Genomic DNA, 17,688 nt, shown 5'->3' on the forward strand with positions numbered 1-17,688 from the left:
AACGCCCCTTGAGGACTGGAGTTTGAGGTCATTGTAAGCTAAAACAAGAAAGGTTTGGTTTGATTTGATTTAACTCCAGACAGTGAGAAAAAAAAAAATGGTTGTGTCTTTTTAGTCAGTGTATGTAAAAGTCTGGCTTTAACTCTTAAACTAAAAGCTTGTTGAAGAATCTTTTGGTTGGTTTTTATTAGTAGGAATTTGTCAGCATCCCCTGCGACAGACTGGCGACCTGTCCAGGGTGTACCCCGCCTCCCGCCCGGAACGTAGCTGGAGATAGGCACCAGCAACCCTCCCGACCCCGTTAGGGACAAGGGTGAACAGAAAATGGATGGATGGATGGATGTCAGCATCCCAAATCTGGATGCTCAGTCTGCCTTGCAAAGTTCCCAAAACCTCTGTTAGGACATCTTGTGACAGTTTCCTGGGAACCTCAGTGATTTTCTGTCACTTTTATTTCTGGACTTTGGCTAGGCCATTCTAAAACTTTGGCTTTCCTCACAGAAAGGCACCCTTGTTGATTTAGATGAAAGCTTATCATGATACTAACAAATAATATCACTTTTTATTGTTACCTTCCTAGCAAGCAGCCAACAGTCCTGTTTTAAAACTGACAGCTACTTTAACTGTTTTCATTTCATCTGACAAAAAGCTGTGTTGTTCTGTCACATTCTGGGAGATTTTAGTCAGGAAATAATAATTTATTTAAAAGAAAATCCTTCTCCCTTATTCTTAATTCAGACATGTGGGGAATATACAGTAGATGTCGTAAAAAACTAAACATAATTTATGGTTCCTCAAATTCACAAAAATGTATATTAGCTGTAAATCCTGAAAGTGAATCCAGAAGTTCATTAACAAAGCATTAGATTAAGGGTGTTAATATTTATGGAACCAGCTGTTTAGTTTTTACTATTTTCCTTCTAACAGATTAGTCTTTTTGCTAAACATCATATCCTCAGTTTTACATCAAAACCCAGGAAATGTTAACTGTGCTATGCAGACACTGTCAGGAAATAAGAGCCACACTCTGGGTCCCTCCAGGTTCTGTTGCTGTTACCTGGGTTTTCTTTTGCACAGTAAGAACACGAGCAAACAGAGGTGATAACATCAGCAGCAGCAGGACGCAATATGTCATGGAGCTCCGGAGCAGCATGGCGAGGGAGGGATTTTAATAATAACAAAACAACATGTACAGCAAGGCATCAAGGTACAGGCTGAGGAAGCGGGTAGGACAGGAAACCAAGGAGTCTGGTTGCATAGGAACCAGCTGAGTGTAATCAGGGAAATGCTGAACAGCCGAGGGAGAGCCTGAGCAGCAAACAGAGGGATGGAGACAGATGGAGCTGAACGAGACTCAAAGGGATCCACAAGTCAGATGGGGAAACCCCATCACTGTAATGTGTAGTGGTTTAGTATTATTAGCTGTTTGTTAGAGTAATGAGACACGCAGTGCAAAATAAGGCCAGAATGCAGCAGAACATTAGGCAAAAAGATGTAAACTAAAATAATACATGTTGATCAACTTAGTCAGCCGTCAATAGTTTTCCAAAATGTTCAAAGCATTGCTTATGCAAATCAGCATACATTTTCAGAGCATTTTTTGTGCAGTCCAAAGTTTAATTCTGGAAGTTTGTTTATGACTTTTTGTTTTAGAGTTTATTTTTGAAAGTTTTGAGTTTTGCATTTGATTAGAACCCAAACACACAAAAAAAGTAAAAATCATAAGTGAAGCAAAAAGAAGTTCGCACCAGCCAGACGCGCCCCCGAAAATGTTCTTGATGTAGGCAGAAGTGCCTGTAGACACAAAACAACTAACAGGACATCTGTAGGTACTGCTGATAATATTGGCTGTTTTAACATCTGATTGCTTATTTTTTTTTCCAGACGGAAGACTATCAGGCTAAGAAGAGAAAAAGCAAAGAACTTCGAAGAAAACTTTTCCACATCAAACATCTGGTGAAAATCTACGATCAAGGCTTCTGTTAAAGAACCTCCTGAGAACACATCGCCCCTTTGGAGTTAGTATTAAGTTGTTGCCTGTGTGTGTGTGTATATATATATATATATATATATATATATACATATATATATAACATATTCTCTAGTTTATCTGTAAAATGTGCCAGGATGTTTTCTGAGACTGATCTGTTGTTTGGTCATTTTAGGTTTCTTTCAGCCGACAGAACCAAAACATGTCACCAGTGAACGTAGGGCGACGAGTGAAAGACTTACCATATAGTTTGCATGAATACACTTGAGTTGTCACATGTTGCTGTTTATTTGGCATTTACTATACAGATAAAAGTACCACATTTTCTAAAGAAGCTTTGACGCGACGTCATGTTTGATTCTTTTAATAATAGCCATATACAGGAGATCTGAAGTCTTAGGAAACCCAGAAACCGATTAAAAAAAAAAAAAAATTCAGTCCTCTAAAACATGGCTGAGCATTTAAACAGGCCCAGCAGGAGATCAGGAAGAAGGGTTACAAATGTTAAATGTTTCACCTACAAATGACGGTTTCAAAAAACACAAAAGAAGAAAAACGAGAGAATGTGCAGTTTTCTACAATGGCGTGTTAGGGCAATTATAGGTAGAAAAATAAGGATTAAATTTCTGGCAAAAAACTGAAATTTTGATATCAGAAATTTTCTGGGGGAAAAACCCTGTAAATTTCATAAATGTCCTTTTTTTCTAGAAAATTTGAGATTAATCTCAAAATTTCAGTTTTTACTCATTTTTTCTATTCTAATGCCCTTTATACACCATCATAACTTAGTCCATCACATCATCTGTAACCTGCTTCCTGAACTAATCACATGAGGTAAATCCAATAGGACCAGGCTCTCTGTTTCAACTCAACTCAAACAGTGGGGCGTTTCCTTTTTTTTGTTTTGGCATCGACTCTCTGATCCATCAGCTCCATCCCCCCCCAGCTCAAGCTCTGTTCTCGTTCTGTTGGCTTCCTTCATGTTTCAGTGGAGGTATTTTCATCTCATAGAGAAAAAAAGCATTTAGGAGGTACAAGTTAAAGGAATACTTTAATGTTGAAATCAAACTTGATTAATAGTGTAAATGAGGAAAAAAAACATCTCGACATCAGAGAACCAAAAACAACATCTGAACATGCAAAAAGACAAAGTTGGCATCAATATATATAGATATATACATATTTTAATACATTTTCAAGAGATTGCTGCCCCAGGTGTAGTACAGTGCCTTGCAAAAATATTCACACCCCTTTGTTTCCACAAAGCAAACCATTGGTGATGATCAACAGAAAGTTAGTCCATAATTGTAAAGTTCATGGAAAGGCATAATTATTTTTAAAATAAAAATCTCAAAAGTGTGTCAAATATTTGTTCAGCCCCTTTACTTTGAAACTCCTGAATAAAAATCCATTGCAACCAATGACCTTCAAAAGTCACCTGATGAGTAAACAGAATTTAATCTGGCCCTGTTAGAGGACCAGCATCACCATGGCAACCAGAGGACCCCAGCAGTAGATTAGGAAGGAAAGTGTGGAGAAGTTTAAAGCAGAGATGTACTGTAGGAGGTCTCACAAATCTCTACAAAAATATGGACATCTAGCATGTAAGATAAAAACAACTGTGTCTAGAGAACTCCTCGAGTGGCAGAGTTTTAGCTTCTCCTGGTTCAAATTCTCGAAAAAAAAATATCTTGTCCAATTATTCATTGGTTAACAAAAAAATAATAATCAGCAGATCAGACGTTGAGTCCAGCAGAAAGGCCTGATCTGTTCACGTGTTGAAGGATTTTTAGCTGCAGATGATTCCTTTGCTACAAATGATCAAGTGTTCACTAAAAGAATGCTGTTATTGCATTTTAGGGAATAAAATGTTTATTTTCTTATTTAAGAAAATGAATTATCTGTTTATTTGCGCCTTCTCATGTATTTCTTATATTGTATAAAGTGGTTAAATGAAAAATCTGGAAAAAGTGCCAATTTTTTAAGTGATTACTCGTCTGAATAATTCATTACTAAAAAAATGGTTAGTTGCAGTTCTGGAAAATATAAGATGTAGACTCCACAAGACAGAAAAGTAGGATGAAAGATACTGTTAGAGGGAAGCACAAGAAGTCGTGGGTTCGATTCCCCCTCTCTGACCATTTACCGCAGGTCTTTCCCTTCCATCCACCACCTTTTTCCTGTCAAATTTCTGTTTAATAAAGGCCACTAGAGCCAAAAGTGATCTGGGTCAGTCAGGTGGGCGGAGCCAGATGAAACGCAATAAACCGCCATAAACCAAGCTCTTCCTCATTCCAGGAGAGCAGCAGCTGGAGTTTTCATTTGATCTGCTTCGTTGTGTCTGTACATCATAGAAACTTCCAAGAAAAACACATGACCGTTCGGGGCTGCAACACTACAAATGTGTGTGAATACTGTAGCAAGGCGCTTCGTAAAGGGACATAAAGTGATTCTTCACTGCTAAAAATCAATCTTGTAATTTTCCTTTGTCAATTCTAAATTCCACGTTGGCCTTATGCATCTCATTCATAAAATGTATCCAAACGAAGCAGAGTAAACTGTACTGAGACATTTAAAAACTAATCTTTTCAAAAGACAACAGAAAATGACAGGATTTTTTTTAAAAGATACAAGACAGAGAGCTCCTGAGCCAGAAGGAGCTCCAGGTTCATCGTCCTCGATAGCAAGGCAGTTGTCAAAAAGAAGGCGGTTTCTGGTGAACAAATCCTACAGGAAATATCCGACTAAAGCATTCTGATGTCTAATGAGGTATCGGTCTGTTCCCAATGGAGCCATGTGTAGTTTAGTATTCTTTATCCGCTCCTCTGATGCGTTTACCATGACGACAATCTGAGGATGACGTTAGAAACTTTGGTGATTTTCCTTCGTCTTGTTCAGCCTGGCAGACAAAACTCAGGGAATTCATGAGACAAACCCGTTCCAGTCATGATGCACAGCATGGAGGAAAGAACTGTTTTGTCCTCTATGAGGATCCGTAGCAGGGTGCTGCTGCTCCCTGCGTGAGGCTGAGTTTACTCAATGTGACATGCGGGCTGCGGCGACCATACTGGATCCCAGCGTGCGGAGCTGTGTTCTGGCACCGGAGAGACCGGGTTGGCAACAAGACGGGAAGAGAGGATGTACGGCCAGCTGGCACCGCGCCTCACAAGCATACAGAAGGACGGTGATGAGTCAGGAGGTGGGGGCCGGGCGGGCTCGGGGGCGGAGCTACTGCCCAGGGACGTACGGCCAGCTGATGGAGCTTCCGGAGAGCTGCATGTCTCGGATCAGCGTCTCGATGGGAGTCTTCCCCACCAGGCGCATGAAGAAGAGCTGGGAGATGAGGCTGGCGGGGACGGCGCGCAGCGCCGGCAGGCGCAGCAGCAGCCGGCCGAAGCGCTGCGGCTGCGACGGGTACTGCATGCGCTCGTACTCCGTCAGCGCCACCTGAGCCTTCTCCTGCAGTGACTCCACATGGACCGAGTCGGTCAGACCGCAGGCATCTGCAGGGGGAAGGGGAGAAAAAACAGGGGGGTTATTTAACAGTGTGGGAAAGTTACATAAAGGAGTCGTGATGAGCTGAGAAAATAAAACACTCCACAGCTGATCTCAACTTATTTATGCCATCTCAAAACAACAATATTATCATTTTCTTGCAATAAATTCTAGGAGAATTTATTGTTGTACAAAATTTGTTGTTGTGACTGGGATATTTCCTAGTCACAACTGGCAGCAGTGCCGAGGCTCGTCACCATAGATTTTCCCAGCAACTATTGAAGTACATGATAATATCGATGCTTTGTGACCATTTTCAAGGAATACACAGAGAATTACATAATTCAAGTTGAATTCAAATTCATTGACAAAGTTTTATAACAGAACACTTAACTGGAAGATATTTCAAATATCAAAAATTAAACAACAAAACAGAATAAATAAAATGGGCATACAAACACAACCAAAGCCAGAAATAAAATGAATTATGATGTCTGTCAACAACATTTCCCTTCAAAAAATATCAATCAGAATGGAAATTGAACTAATTATAATTTATCGAGTGATTAAAAGTGAAATCATCTGTGTTGACTGAGTTGCTGTTTTTCTGAAACTTTTACTCAGCTTGTTTTCTGTTTGCTATTTAATATCTTCATTTTATTTTTATTGCGTTGATCTTTGTTTGATGTCATGATGGTTGGTGTAAACTGTGAAGCTGTTTTAATTGTGCTATACAAATACATTTGACATTGATTAACTGCTTATTGTGACAGGCTGATGGTGAAAAGCACAAAGCTGCACAATGATCACTGCCTGTTGCTCAACTGCAGGAAACAAAACAGAACTACCGCAGTTTCATCAAAAGGCCAAGAGTTGGCGCTACAGTAGGTCAGATCAATAATTAATATCACCAACCATTTCTTTTGTTGCACACCAGTCATCTGTTTTGACTCATATTCTTACAGCAGCCAGAAGTTTACAGCGAATAAAGTTAAAGACCAAACTTCTCCATTTTTAGGTCAGAATCACCAAAAGAGTTTCTGTTTGCTAAATGTCACAATACTGAGAGAAAGAACATCTTTAAAATTAAAGTATGCATGTATTCATTCTTATGGCTCTAAAAATAAAAAAAGCACTTGGAAAGATTAACTTATTAAAATAAAGGCATCCAGTTTGCTTGATTGAAAAAACATGAGTCTTGCAATAAGCGATTAATTACATGATAAATTACAATGAGCTTGATAAATTCCATTCTGATTAATATTTTTAGAAAAAAAATTGCTTACAGTGACATAATCTAATTTATGGTTTGGTTGTAAGTGGTTTTTATTTCCATTTTATTTATTGTTTTTGTCATGTAAATTACTGGTACAATTTATCATCCAGCAACATTTGTTATTGTGACAGGCCTAACAAGGTTTGGGTCACACTGTCTTTGAAAATTTCTGCTGTGTTTAACAAAGTATATTAACTGAATACAAAGATTGGTATTTGTGGATTTTACTGTGAAGAATATCTAAAATATTTTAAATAAAATTCAGTTTGCAAAGCTAGCATGCTACTCGGCAAGCCATTGGCTAGTGTTCGCAAAGCAGCCAATCCTGTAATGCCATTTATTTTTCTTGGCTGTGATTGGCTGTACCCTCAATAATTAGATATGAAAAACTGGAAATGTTAGTTTCTGCTGTAATGCTCAAGAGGGTTTCCACTGTGCCTATTCATTCATATTCAGGTATATTTGTTGTTTTGAACCATTGAAATAGCCAGTTCTATGCGTTTTTAGAGCGGGTCACAAGTATTTACAGATTTTAGCTGTTTGTAGGCACTAAAGGCCACAAATACCAGGGTCCACTGTGCTCTGAAATTAAGGAGAAGGCAAAAGTGTGTTTATTAAAAGTTGAATACTTTGTGTTGGACCCCACATTTTTAAAATTACAATAAAAAGTCTCTGACTGCATCCACATCACGGGCTGATCCTTTAACATTGTCTCAACCAGCATCGCAGTGAGACGTAGCTGGTATAATGAGTTCAGCAGAGGCACAGTTCCCTCAGGTGTTTGCTAATTGCTGATGCCTAGTCTGAAGGAGGTGAGGGAGCCCAGAGGAGGGGCTGCGTCCAAGCAGCCATTTTGCACAGCTGAATGGTTGCCACGGAGATTAAAGAATTTCTCAAACGTGCATGAAAAAATCCAAGCAACACTCCCGGTATGTTTTTGATGAGGGAATAACATTATAACATGATGTAAACCTCAAAAGTGGATGTTATATGGTACTGCCCTTTTAATTCATGTGAACTCAAAACTGCAGTGAGGGAGAACAGTGACCCTGAGGACAGGTGTGAACAACAACAATCACCTGGTGAGAAGAGAGCAATGGCCTTGAGGCAGCTGTACTCGGCCGAGTCCACCTGCAGCCTCATCAGCTTCTCCACCTGGTCCTGGAACATCCTCACCTGGTCCATGAAGGACACCACGCGCTCAGCTGACATGGGCGACGAGTGGAAGCCGGCCGCCGCCAGCAGGGGCGCCATGTGCAGCGGCAGGGCTGACTGAGCCGCGTTGAGGATGAAGAGCTCGCTCCAGCTCAGCCTCAGCAGCGCCACCTGTGGGTTGGAGGAACGGTCACAGACGCAGCCTGATTTTGTTCTTCGGTTTAATCTGACTGCAGTTTGTTTCTAATTTTCGATTTTCAACAAGCAGGAGTAAAAAAAAACACAGACATGAAGCGCTGACCTGATCTGACACAGGCAGCTCGGGGAAGTAGGGAATGTTCCTGGCCCACTCCACGGTGCTGAAGAGCAGCCGAGCGGCCAGCTCACAGATGTTATCGATGCCCATGGCGTTGTCTGGTCCTGCCTGCTGGTTATACTGGTGTCCATATCGGCTGTTGGGGTACGGCTCTGCCCGGAGCAGCTGGGATATGAGCTCCGACACCGGCTGGCCCCCTCCGCCGCCCCCATTGTTGTTGTTGTAGAACTCACTCCCGCCGATGCCGCTGGTGCCACCTATGGGTGTGATGGAGGGACTGAGGCTCGGCTGAGGTGGGATTCGCCCGCGTTGAACTGCTGTAGTTTGGTTGGGGGACCAGGGGGGAGAAGGCAGGGAGAGGGGGGATACAGGAAGCAGGATTTTGGGAAGGTTGGAGAACAAACAAAATGTTTGAGAAGTGAAAGTATGTCACTTATCAGCAAAGATGGTGTTAAACTATGAGGCGGATCTGAAGGCAGACGGAAACTTTAATAAAAGCTTGAAGATTATCACTTTTAATACTGTCACAATAACCAGTTAATCAATCATATAATAAATTAAAATCAGGTCAATAAGTTCCATTGTGATGATTAATATTTTTTGAAGGGCAATTTTGACATCATTAGCTCTTTCATTTGTGATATTTATTTCCATTTTATTTGTTTTTGTCGTTTCTTTTTTGTTATTTATAATATCCTTCCGCTCTTGTGTTAAATGTTCTTTACAAAATTAAAGAACATTAATTTTGTAAAGAACATAATGTTCTTTACAGTCGAACTTGCATTCGATGCAAGTTCGATCTTTGAGAACAAACTTGCATTATTGCACCATTATTACTTGAAAATGGTCCCTAACAATATAACTTCTGGGACAATTTATCATCCAGCAAAATTTCTCATTGTGACTGGCGTAATCACTTTATTCAGAAATCTGAGCAAAAATGTTAAATTCTTAAAAGGGCAGTAATATGTGTTTTCCAGGTCATTTTAAAGCACAATTAAGTAACCATGTTACCGTCAGTTGTATCCAACTTCACAATTTAAAGCATTGAAATTTGGCCTCCTGCTCTTTCTGAAATTACCTTCAGGAAGTCGTCACAACATGGCTTCTCTATTAACCCTTTAACTACATTTTTACCAGCGCTGCACAGAGACGTAGCTCCTATAATGAGCTCAACCGATCCGCAGTCCTACCAGGTGATTGCTAATTGCTGCTGGGTAGTCTGAAGGAGCTGAGTGGGGGAGTACTGGGGAGAAGGCTGCTCTGTAATGTGGAAGCTCTGGAGCTACATCTATGTCTGGGTCCACCCAGGCATTTTGCACAGCTGAATGGTTGCCATGGAGATTAAAGGACATCTCAAACATCCATGAAAGAATCAAGCCAACACTTTTGATGAGTGAACAACATTATAAAATGACGTAAAGCTAAAAAAAAGTGCACTTTACATAACACTGCCCCTTTAACAGACAGATTTTCCCTCTGAGCTCCAAAGCCATCAATGTCAGAAAAAGAAGGTTCACCATAACTCGCAGCATTACTGGTGAATCAGAGGGCAGCTGGATTACTGACTGCTGCATTCAGGGAAAGGAGTTCATGTGGCGAGCTTATGCAAGAACCAGCTCATCCCAGAGCGAGCTGCAGAATCCTAAACAGGAATGCAGCAGAAGCGGACCTCTGACCTCTCTGTGTAGCAGAGAGAAGTTTTCCACAGGGAGCCATAATGTGTCTCATTAGCATATTTTATGATCTGTGATTATGAGGAAAGAAACAACTAAACACTCAAGAGACGATGTGTGTGTCGGGGTGTGCGTGGGGATAGGGGTGTGTGTGTGCGCGCGGGGGTGTGTGTGTGTGTGCGCGCGTGTACCAAACCACTACAGGGAAAACCAGTACATGGTCAGCAGGATGGTTTAGGAAAGACAATTCCTGAAGGAAATGTGCAGATCTAACTTAGTCAAATTTAAGGCTTTTTAAAACTGTTTTAATGCTACCTTGAATTAGCCGAGTAGAGATGCAGAAAATACTGTATATTCAAAGTGATATGGTAATGTGATCTGAAGTATACTCACAAATAGGAGCGGCAAAGATGTACAACTTTAATACATTTTGAGTCTATTCATAATTCCCAGAAGCCAGGCAGCTAAGCTAACCTAATTTTATGCACAAACCAATTTGGGCTGAATTCAAAGCAATGGAATTTGATACAACATGGAACCTTAAAGAATAGTTTTAAATTAATGTGTTGTTTACAGTGTCTCTTCCTCTTGTTAGCCATGTAGTTTAAATAGAAAAATGGACGTCTGAATTAAAAATTGTTTCTGAATCAAATTGCAACCCTAAACATCTCACTAACTGCGAATGTGTCTCATTACTAGTGCATTGAGTATAAAAGTGTTTTTGCACAGAATCGACCCTAATACTCTGTTGTATTTGTTGCATTTCAATTTTTTTTTATAAAGAAAATTACCTTTCTGCTTAAATGATAGGCCTTAATAACTTGGAGGTTTGACTGGTTAATTTTTATTTTTATATTTTTACCTGTAGAATATGAGCTCAGTTACCCAACACTGACTGTTCCTGATCAGTTCTCTGTTTTATGTCGTTTCTGTAGCTTAACACAGCTATGCAGCCGCTAATGCTAAGCTATCACGATCTGAGCCAAATCATCCTGCCCTGTTATTAATAACATGCTGTTCAGTCACATGCAGCTTTTTCCCCACATGTACAGGAGAAGAGGCTGGATGAGGAACATTTTTCCCCATTTCATTTCTAAAAGCAGCTTATACACGCGAGGAGGGAATTCTCAGGTTTTATTCCCGTATTAACGCACAATCAATGTTCCAGTAATCTCAACTTGCCCCACCCTGACTCATCTTTTCCTGCTGGTCACACTGGATGGGAGCTGGCCAGTGGTAGCAGGTAGTTACCTTCTTTTCTCATGCCGACACGGAAACATTTCTTCAGACGGCAGTACTGGCACTGGTTCCTGTGGTGCTGGTCTATCTGACACTCCCTGTTGGACCTGAAAACGCAGAAATAAGTCGACATGAAGACATGCACATCCGGATGTATTAACGATGCACAAAGGCATCGCCGTTTTACGATTTCCTGCATTGATAATGTTTGCTTTGTTGAAAGATTTGCATATGTACTGTCAGTCAGAATAATGGGCAGCTGGTTTTTGAAGTCACCTGGTTTTCACACACATGGGACGCATGCATGAGTGTCTGGATTGGTCAGTTTATGAAGACAACAAAATGTTGACTTTTTATCTCCCTTTAATGTCCGATATTTTACAGCAGTTTGGGTATTACTGCTGATACAAATTCATTCTTTACTAAGTCACAGGTGTCAAAATTTCAGTCCAGTGGCCTTCACCGCTCAGAAACAGCTTCATTTTAACACACCTCAATCAGATAAATAGTACAGGCGCGCCGATTGCAGTTTTCTGGCCAATCGCAATCTCTGAAAAGCCTGACCCGTCGATTTGAAGTTGGGTTATCTGTAGGCAGATACCAATTTTTCTGTCTAAAAAGTTGATTAATATAGCAACAAAGTTGCTAAGTTGGCAACATTGGGGGTGACTGTTGGTAACCGTGCATGTGCAGACATAACCTGGTGAACAATCAGTGCTCTCTCAAGGCAGTGGATGATTTTCAGGCTTTTGTGGATGTAGATAAGATCAGGTCAGTTTCCATCACTCAACTCCAAAAAGGAAGGAAATCACGGCCAATTTATTGTTTCCACCTTCAGTTACAGATGACAACATCACCACAGCTGTCATAATCAAAACATTAAATTACATTAGCAGAAGGAGGAATAACATCAAGTAAAATCTGATCATGTCATACATTTTATATTAACGTTTTATTTAATTTCAGTGTTTGTAGTTTTTCTCTGTATAGCAGCCATGCAAGGCACCAGATGAACTCCTGGGATAAATCTGCTTTCTGTATGCAAGAATCTCTGGCAGAGGCTGAACATGGTTCTCCAGCAAGCCGTTCAGAAATCAACCTGAGCCTTATGTACGCCATGTTGTGCATAAAGTACCACTTGATGACATACTCATACAATAATGTTGTTCGTCAGTTTGACTAGCGCTCAGTCTGGTAGAAATGATTTAACATGATTCAAGAAGTGTCTAAAGACCAACAGAACTATGTTCATCTTCCTCTTCTGTACCTGTTAGGACAAAATAAACTGAAGTCATCTTGCTCTATTGTAAACCTACTGATATGAATTAAAGCTGTATCTACAGCCTGAAACCAATACTTCCTGTTATAGTCACATGCATTATTAACGGGTTATGAAAGCAGGTTTTTCCACGTTGCTCTTTATTAGTAGATGGTTGAGTTATTCACACATCGAAACCGTTCTATAATCTTCAAGTTGTCAGAGCTGAAACTCTGAGTCAAAAGAGAAAAAAAAATCTAACTACCTTGGTTCACTTTCATACACATTACCTGAGATGGATTCAGCTTTGGGGTGTCGGGTGATGAAGTTAATCATTAGATGTGCCCTTAAGGTCAAGACTGCAATGATAGAAGTTCTGCTCTGAACTGGAACATGGTGAGCGTTCGCTGCCGAGTTTATATTTTCAGTTGAAAAATAATGAATAGTTAAAGGGCAGCGTGTCAAAACTCCCTGCAGCTGAAGGTGACCTTTTCTTTCCCTTTCTCTTGAAGTCAAAAAGCAGTGTAGCTAAATGCAGATTTCCTTCTATGTCCAATACAGTTTTAAGCAAATCCATATATTCTTTATTCAACATTACTCATCTACTTTCCAAACAATGAGGATAGATAATTGCCTATCCCTGACAAAACTGTTTGGAGGATGTTGGGTCAGTTGCTATGGAGACAGTATCCATTTTAACAGCTGGACATTCTGACATTGAGAAACTTGCCTGAAAAATGTAAACACTGTTTAACTGTGCAACTATTGACACATTATTTTCAAACAGTCCAGAGCGGGGGCGTCCAAACGTTTTGCGTCAAGGGCCAAAATCTGCAACTTGAGTTCAAAATGTTTTATTTTCTCCTCAGTTAAAAACCTTATTGTGAATTATCTTTTTCCTGCACAACAATACATTAAATATGTAATATTTATCCCTTAAGTTTACAATAATTTAACTGTTTGGGCTAATTATTAAGGATACACAGATCCACTTTTTTCACTCCCGATACAGATGTCTGAGGGTTAGTATCGGCCAATATCGACTTGATACAGAAAACAGCTGAATGACTTTTTTTTTTTTAACGGACATAAATGTACTGTGATGTACTGCAGCAGTACAGACACTTAAATCTGTACTGCTGCAGTACATGTTTGACCACTAGTTAGGTCAAACATGTAAAAATAACTTTAATTTGTTCATTTAGTATAATTAGGAGTAGAACTGTCAATGTAAAATACACGATAAAGAAACTCAAACAACAAGTTGACTATGTTGGTCAAACATGTAAAAAATAAACTGCACCAAACCTTCTTTCAAATGGTTCAGAAAGTGCAACTAGGAATGCTAAATATACTATAAAATAAATAATAAAGCATGGTGCTGCCCAGAGCCAAAGTATAGAATTATAGGCCTGCCTGTATGGCACTTTGTCACCAATACTCAATCTACAATTTTCTTCAATATCAGGACCGAGACAGATATTAATATTGGATCAATGCATCTCTACTATTTATTTTCTACTTTGTTGGTCTTTATCCATAGTGGATGGGTGTGGTCAAGCCTATTTTTGAATAAAACGTTGCTAAAGGGAATATTTGCGAGACAACTTACTATAAAGTAAAAATCAAAGCAAAAAAATAAAATTAAATAACAGGCTAATAAAAGAAAAGTTCTTCATGTATACTTAACATCTTTTGTTTAGGAAAATTCAAACTTGTCATAGGAAAATCTCATTCTAAAGAAATTACAAAAAACCATCCACGTGCATCATTATCAAATGCTGGGTGGAAAATTTATACCGTTCTTGAACTGCAGTTGGGGGCCACAAAGGAGACAGGAAAAATAAATCTAAATCACTGTACTTAAAGAGAGCTTCAATGTGTTTAAGTAACGGGAAAAACATTGTTGTTCATCAATCAGGCTCCAGATTCCCTCGTGGCTTTCGCCAAACCTTGCTTTTGGTTGTTGGCGTGAGAAACTTCTGTGCGCATTTCCAGCAGTGCTGAGGACTTCGCTCCAGAAGTCTCTCTGGACTGGCATCAAACTGGAGCTTCAAAACCTTCGTGACCCATTCAGGACTTCTCATCAAATTTCGTTTTTATCCAAACATCCATTTTTTGTGTGTAAATCCATTTACTCCTGCCGATTACCAACAGTTCACTCAAAAACTGACATCTATCAGCACTCTGTATTGATTTTAAGGAGTTTTATTATCTTCTCCCGTTTCCACTGCCAGCCCCTTCGCAGTTTCTTCTTTTGCAGTTTCCCCTTCATGTTTCTTTCCAAACAGCCAGCTGTACCCACTCATCGATCCGCAAGTGTTTCCCCTAACTCTAGTCATGTGCAGGTATTTGTTTTAGAGTGATAGTTCACTAGCATTAGCACCAGGCAGATAACAATTTTTAGTTTTCTTTAAGGCAGAGGTGTCCAAAATGTTTGTCACACGGGAGTCAAAAGTTCTCATGGGCCAAGGTCCCAAAAAACCTAGTCAAGTAAATATAGTAAACCATTTTTTTTTATAGGAAAGGGATGTTATTCATTGTGGCAAATTCAGCTTTTCAGTAAAGGTTTCTGGATAGACAAGGTTCTACTCATTATAAAAGCTTGGTTATTAGAAGATGAATACTTTGTGTTGTACTTAACATTTTCCATTGTAAAAAAATTATGTCAAAAATAATTTTACCCTGATAACACATAAAATGTCTTCATGTGCATCAACCATCTGTGCTGAATGGGTCAAATTTGGATCATTCTTTAACTGAAGTTGAGGCCATAAATGGCCCTCGGCCCACATTTTGGAAATCTTTGGTCTGACATGTCAGTTCAAAAAATTTTAAAGGACTTTACATTTCTGGATAGATTTCACTAAGCCATTTCTGATTGTATTAGAACTTAAATGGGGATCTGAGGAAAAAGTTGGAAATCCTGATCCGTGACTGACGGAGTCATTTTTTAAATCCCATTGTTTTTAAATCAACATTAAGCAATTCTAATTTCTCTACTTGAGCAGAAGAAAAAGATCGAATAATATCAAAAATGACATGTCTTAAAGTACGCTTTTCAAAGCTTCTATCAGGGTGTGATAAGTCATTTCTTCGAGTACTGTACCTCTATATCAATAACAATACAATTCCCATGATGCCTCATGTCACCTGCATGTGTAGCTGAGGTTACGTCTGACGCTCCTCTTGAAGAAGCTCTTGCAGCCCTCGCAGGTAAACACGCCGTAGTGTTTTCCACTGGACTTGTCCCCGCACACCACGCAGTCCACCACGCAGGCCTTGTCCTCATCCCCGGCCTCCATGTCGCTGCCCCCCGCTTGCGGAGACCCGTCCTCCTCCTCCCCCCGCAGGTAGCCCTTGTCCCCCAGCCCGTTGGTGCCCCCGTTGGGATCTCCCCAGCCCCCACTCACCATGGCCATCGCTTGGTTACGGAGTCAGCGCGGAAGAAAATGGGGCCAGGCAGCCGAGGTTTCTGGAAGCGGTCATAAAAACCCAGAGTCCGGACGGTGGTGTGTGTTCTCCCCTTTCTACCCGGACTGGTTTAACCTCTTCAGCTACCCTCCGTCTTCATTTAGTAGCTAATTCAAGTTAAATATGAACAGGACTGGGGGAAGAGGGGAAGTCTGCAAGCTAAATAAGCAGTGTTGCCAATGTTTTAGTGGTAAAAATGAGACCGTTTGGTTGTAGAAAAGAGAGTAGCTCAGTCCCCGCCCACTCCACTATGACCTGGAAACAGTGTGGAGTCACTGGGGCAACTTTTAGTTTGGCATTCCTTTGGATTTTAACACCTCCGTTGTCCTCCTCCGGTTCGGTGTCTTTGTGTCGTTCTGTCCGACGGGGGACACACTGCAGTCCAAAACCCTTTAACAGGAGACACAGAGTTTAAATAACTGTTCCCAGAGACAGACAGCTTCAGAACAGGCTGAGGACACGCGGGAGGGACGGCTGGCAGTCAAACTGTTGTTCTGTGTCTCTCCGTCTCATCAGTAGTAATGGCTGAAAAAGGACCTCAGCGCGGCTCGCCTTAGCACATGCCTGGAGAGCATTTGACCGCCCGTCTTAAAGCAGCCCACCCCGCACACACAGATATTATTTTAAATAGAAAATATGCGAGCTTACCTCAGTACAAACGGCTGTCTTTTGGCTTTTCTAGCTGAAAACGAAGAAAGTCGTTTTAAAAAAAAAAAAAAAAATTAGTTAATCGTGTTAGATCCTCCTTCCGACCAGTGAGACCGAGAGCTCGGCTCTAATGTTCCGCAGCCATCCACTCTGAAGCACAAGCAGCATTGTGAGGATATTAAACACACGAAAAACGCCACTTTTCGTCTGATCGCGGGCTTCTGTCTTCTTCTTCTCCCTTCTTGATGAGGCGACGCCGGCTTGCAGATGCTGCTGCTGCGGCGGATGAAGGCGACGCGGACCGCCCGCGGCGCCTACTCGCATCCAAAACACTCAATCAGATCATGCACACAAGGAAGTGCAGCCTTTCCACTGGTATTGGCTGCTGTCTGAGTCGGCTCGGCTCTGACTGGATCCTCAGGCTACTTCCTCCCTCACACAGAAAAAATAAAACAAAAACAAACGAAAAAGAAAAATCAGGTTGAAGGAGAGTTTCTTGCTCAGCTCTAATTCTTGTGGATGCTCTCCAGGCTTGCTCAGTCCTTTGTCAGTGCTTGCCCACCAAGAACTAATGACTTGCGGCCTAGCCTTGTATGCTGTTTTACCTCTGTGTGTATGTGTGTGAAGCCTTAGCTTTCCCAGCTGGCTCAGGGGGAGGAGATGTGTGTTAAGAAATGGGTGCTCCTCTTCCCTCCCCTCCTCTCCTCTTCCTCCTCCTCCGTCTCTCTCTCTGGTTCCCAAATCAGATTATGATTTGAAATGCCCAAGAAGCAAAACACTATTTGGATTTCACTGCATTTTACCTCACTGCTCTTTTTCCCCTTCCAACCTATTTGTGTGTTAGAGAGAGATCCAGCAAATAGAGTCACAGGGAGGGTTGCAGGAGTGTATGCAGAGGGGGAGGGGGTAGTCTGCGTGTTGGTGTGTGTGTGGGTGTGTGTGTGTGTGCGTGTGGGGTTGTGTATGTGTGTGCTCCCAGGGATTTGACACTGCTATTCAAGCCCTGTGGTTACCATGGTGCTGGCTGCCTTATATGGCCATCAGAGTCAAAGAGCAAAAGAGAGTGGGCTGTGTGGGTCAGCATGTATGCACAAACACACCCATACACACACACACACACACACACACAGAAGAAGAATGTGGAGAGTATCTCTCCTCAGG

General features: G+C 41.0%; 2 protein-coding genes across 3 annotated transcripts in view; one reads left to right on the forward strand and one right to left on the reverse strand.

Annotated features, from left to right (window-relative positions):
* LOC114146730 (occludin) overlaps window positions 1–2,470 on the forward strand; it is a 15,307-nt gene extending 12,837 nt beyond the window's left edge. Inside the window, exons 9-10 of the mRNA XM_028021039.1 lie at window positions 1,885–2,018; window positions 2,166–2,470. Coding sequence (XP_027876840.1) covers window positions 1,885–1,986 — 102 coding nt within the window. The 3' untranslated portion in view covers window positions 1,987–2,018; window positions 2,166–2,470. The remainder of the gene's footprint in view (window positions 1–1,884; window positions 2,019–2,165) is intronic.
* On the reverse strand, window positions 2,339–17,354 carry nr2f6a (nuclear receptor subfamily 2, group F, member 6a). Of its 2 annotated transcripts, none has more exons than XM_028021041.1 (6): window positions 16,528–17,354; window positions 15,559–16,269; window positions 11,160–11,254; window positions 8,218–8,546; window positions 7,841–8,087; window positions 2,339–5,493 (listed from the first exon to the last, which is right to left on the reverse strand). In XM_028021041.1, exons 2-6 carry the CDS (start codon window positions 15,825–15,827, stop codon window positions 5,219–5,221), a joined length of 1,215 nt encoding a protein of 404 aa, XP_027876842.1. In that variant the 5' UTR covers window positions 15,828–16,269; window positions 16,528–17,354; the 3' UTR covers window positions 2,339–5,218. The 2 variants fall into 2 exon arrangements, with proteins under 2 accessions (XP_027876842.1, XP_027876841.1); XM_028021040.1 differs by having other exon boundaries at window positions 8,218–8,549; window positions 16,528–17,352.
* Window positions 17,355–17,688: the final 334 nt, after the last annotated feature.

The sequence above is a fragment of the Xiphophorus couchianus genome, chromosome 6, assembly GCF_001444195.1.
Source record: "Xiphophorus couchianus chromosome 6, X_couchianus-1.0, whole genome shotgun sequence".
In the NCBI taxonomy this organism is placed as follows: domain Eukaryota; kingdom Metazoa; phylum Chordata; class Actinopteri; order Cyprinodontiformes; family Poeciliidae; genus Xiphophorus; species Xiphophorus couchianus.

Excerpts from the sequence above, each read along its gene's own strand:
- nr2f6a (XM_028021040.1), bottom strand. The coding sequence starts at position 15,827 with ATGGCCATGGTGAGTGGGGGCTGGGGAGATCCCAACGGGGGCACCAAC. Across the intron at positions 8,088-8,217 it reads AGCTGCCTGTGTCAGATCAG|GTGGCGCTGCTGAGGCTGAG; the intron begins GTCAGCGCTTCA and ends TCCAACCCACAG. Across the intron at positions 5,494-7,840 it reads CATTGCTCTCTTCTCACCAG|ATGCCTGCGGTCTGACCGAC; the intron begins GTGATTGTTGTT and ends TTCCCCCTGCAG.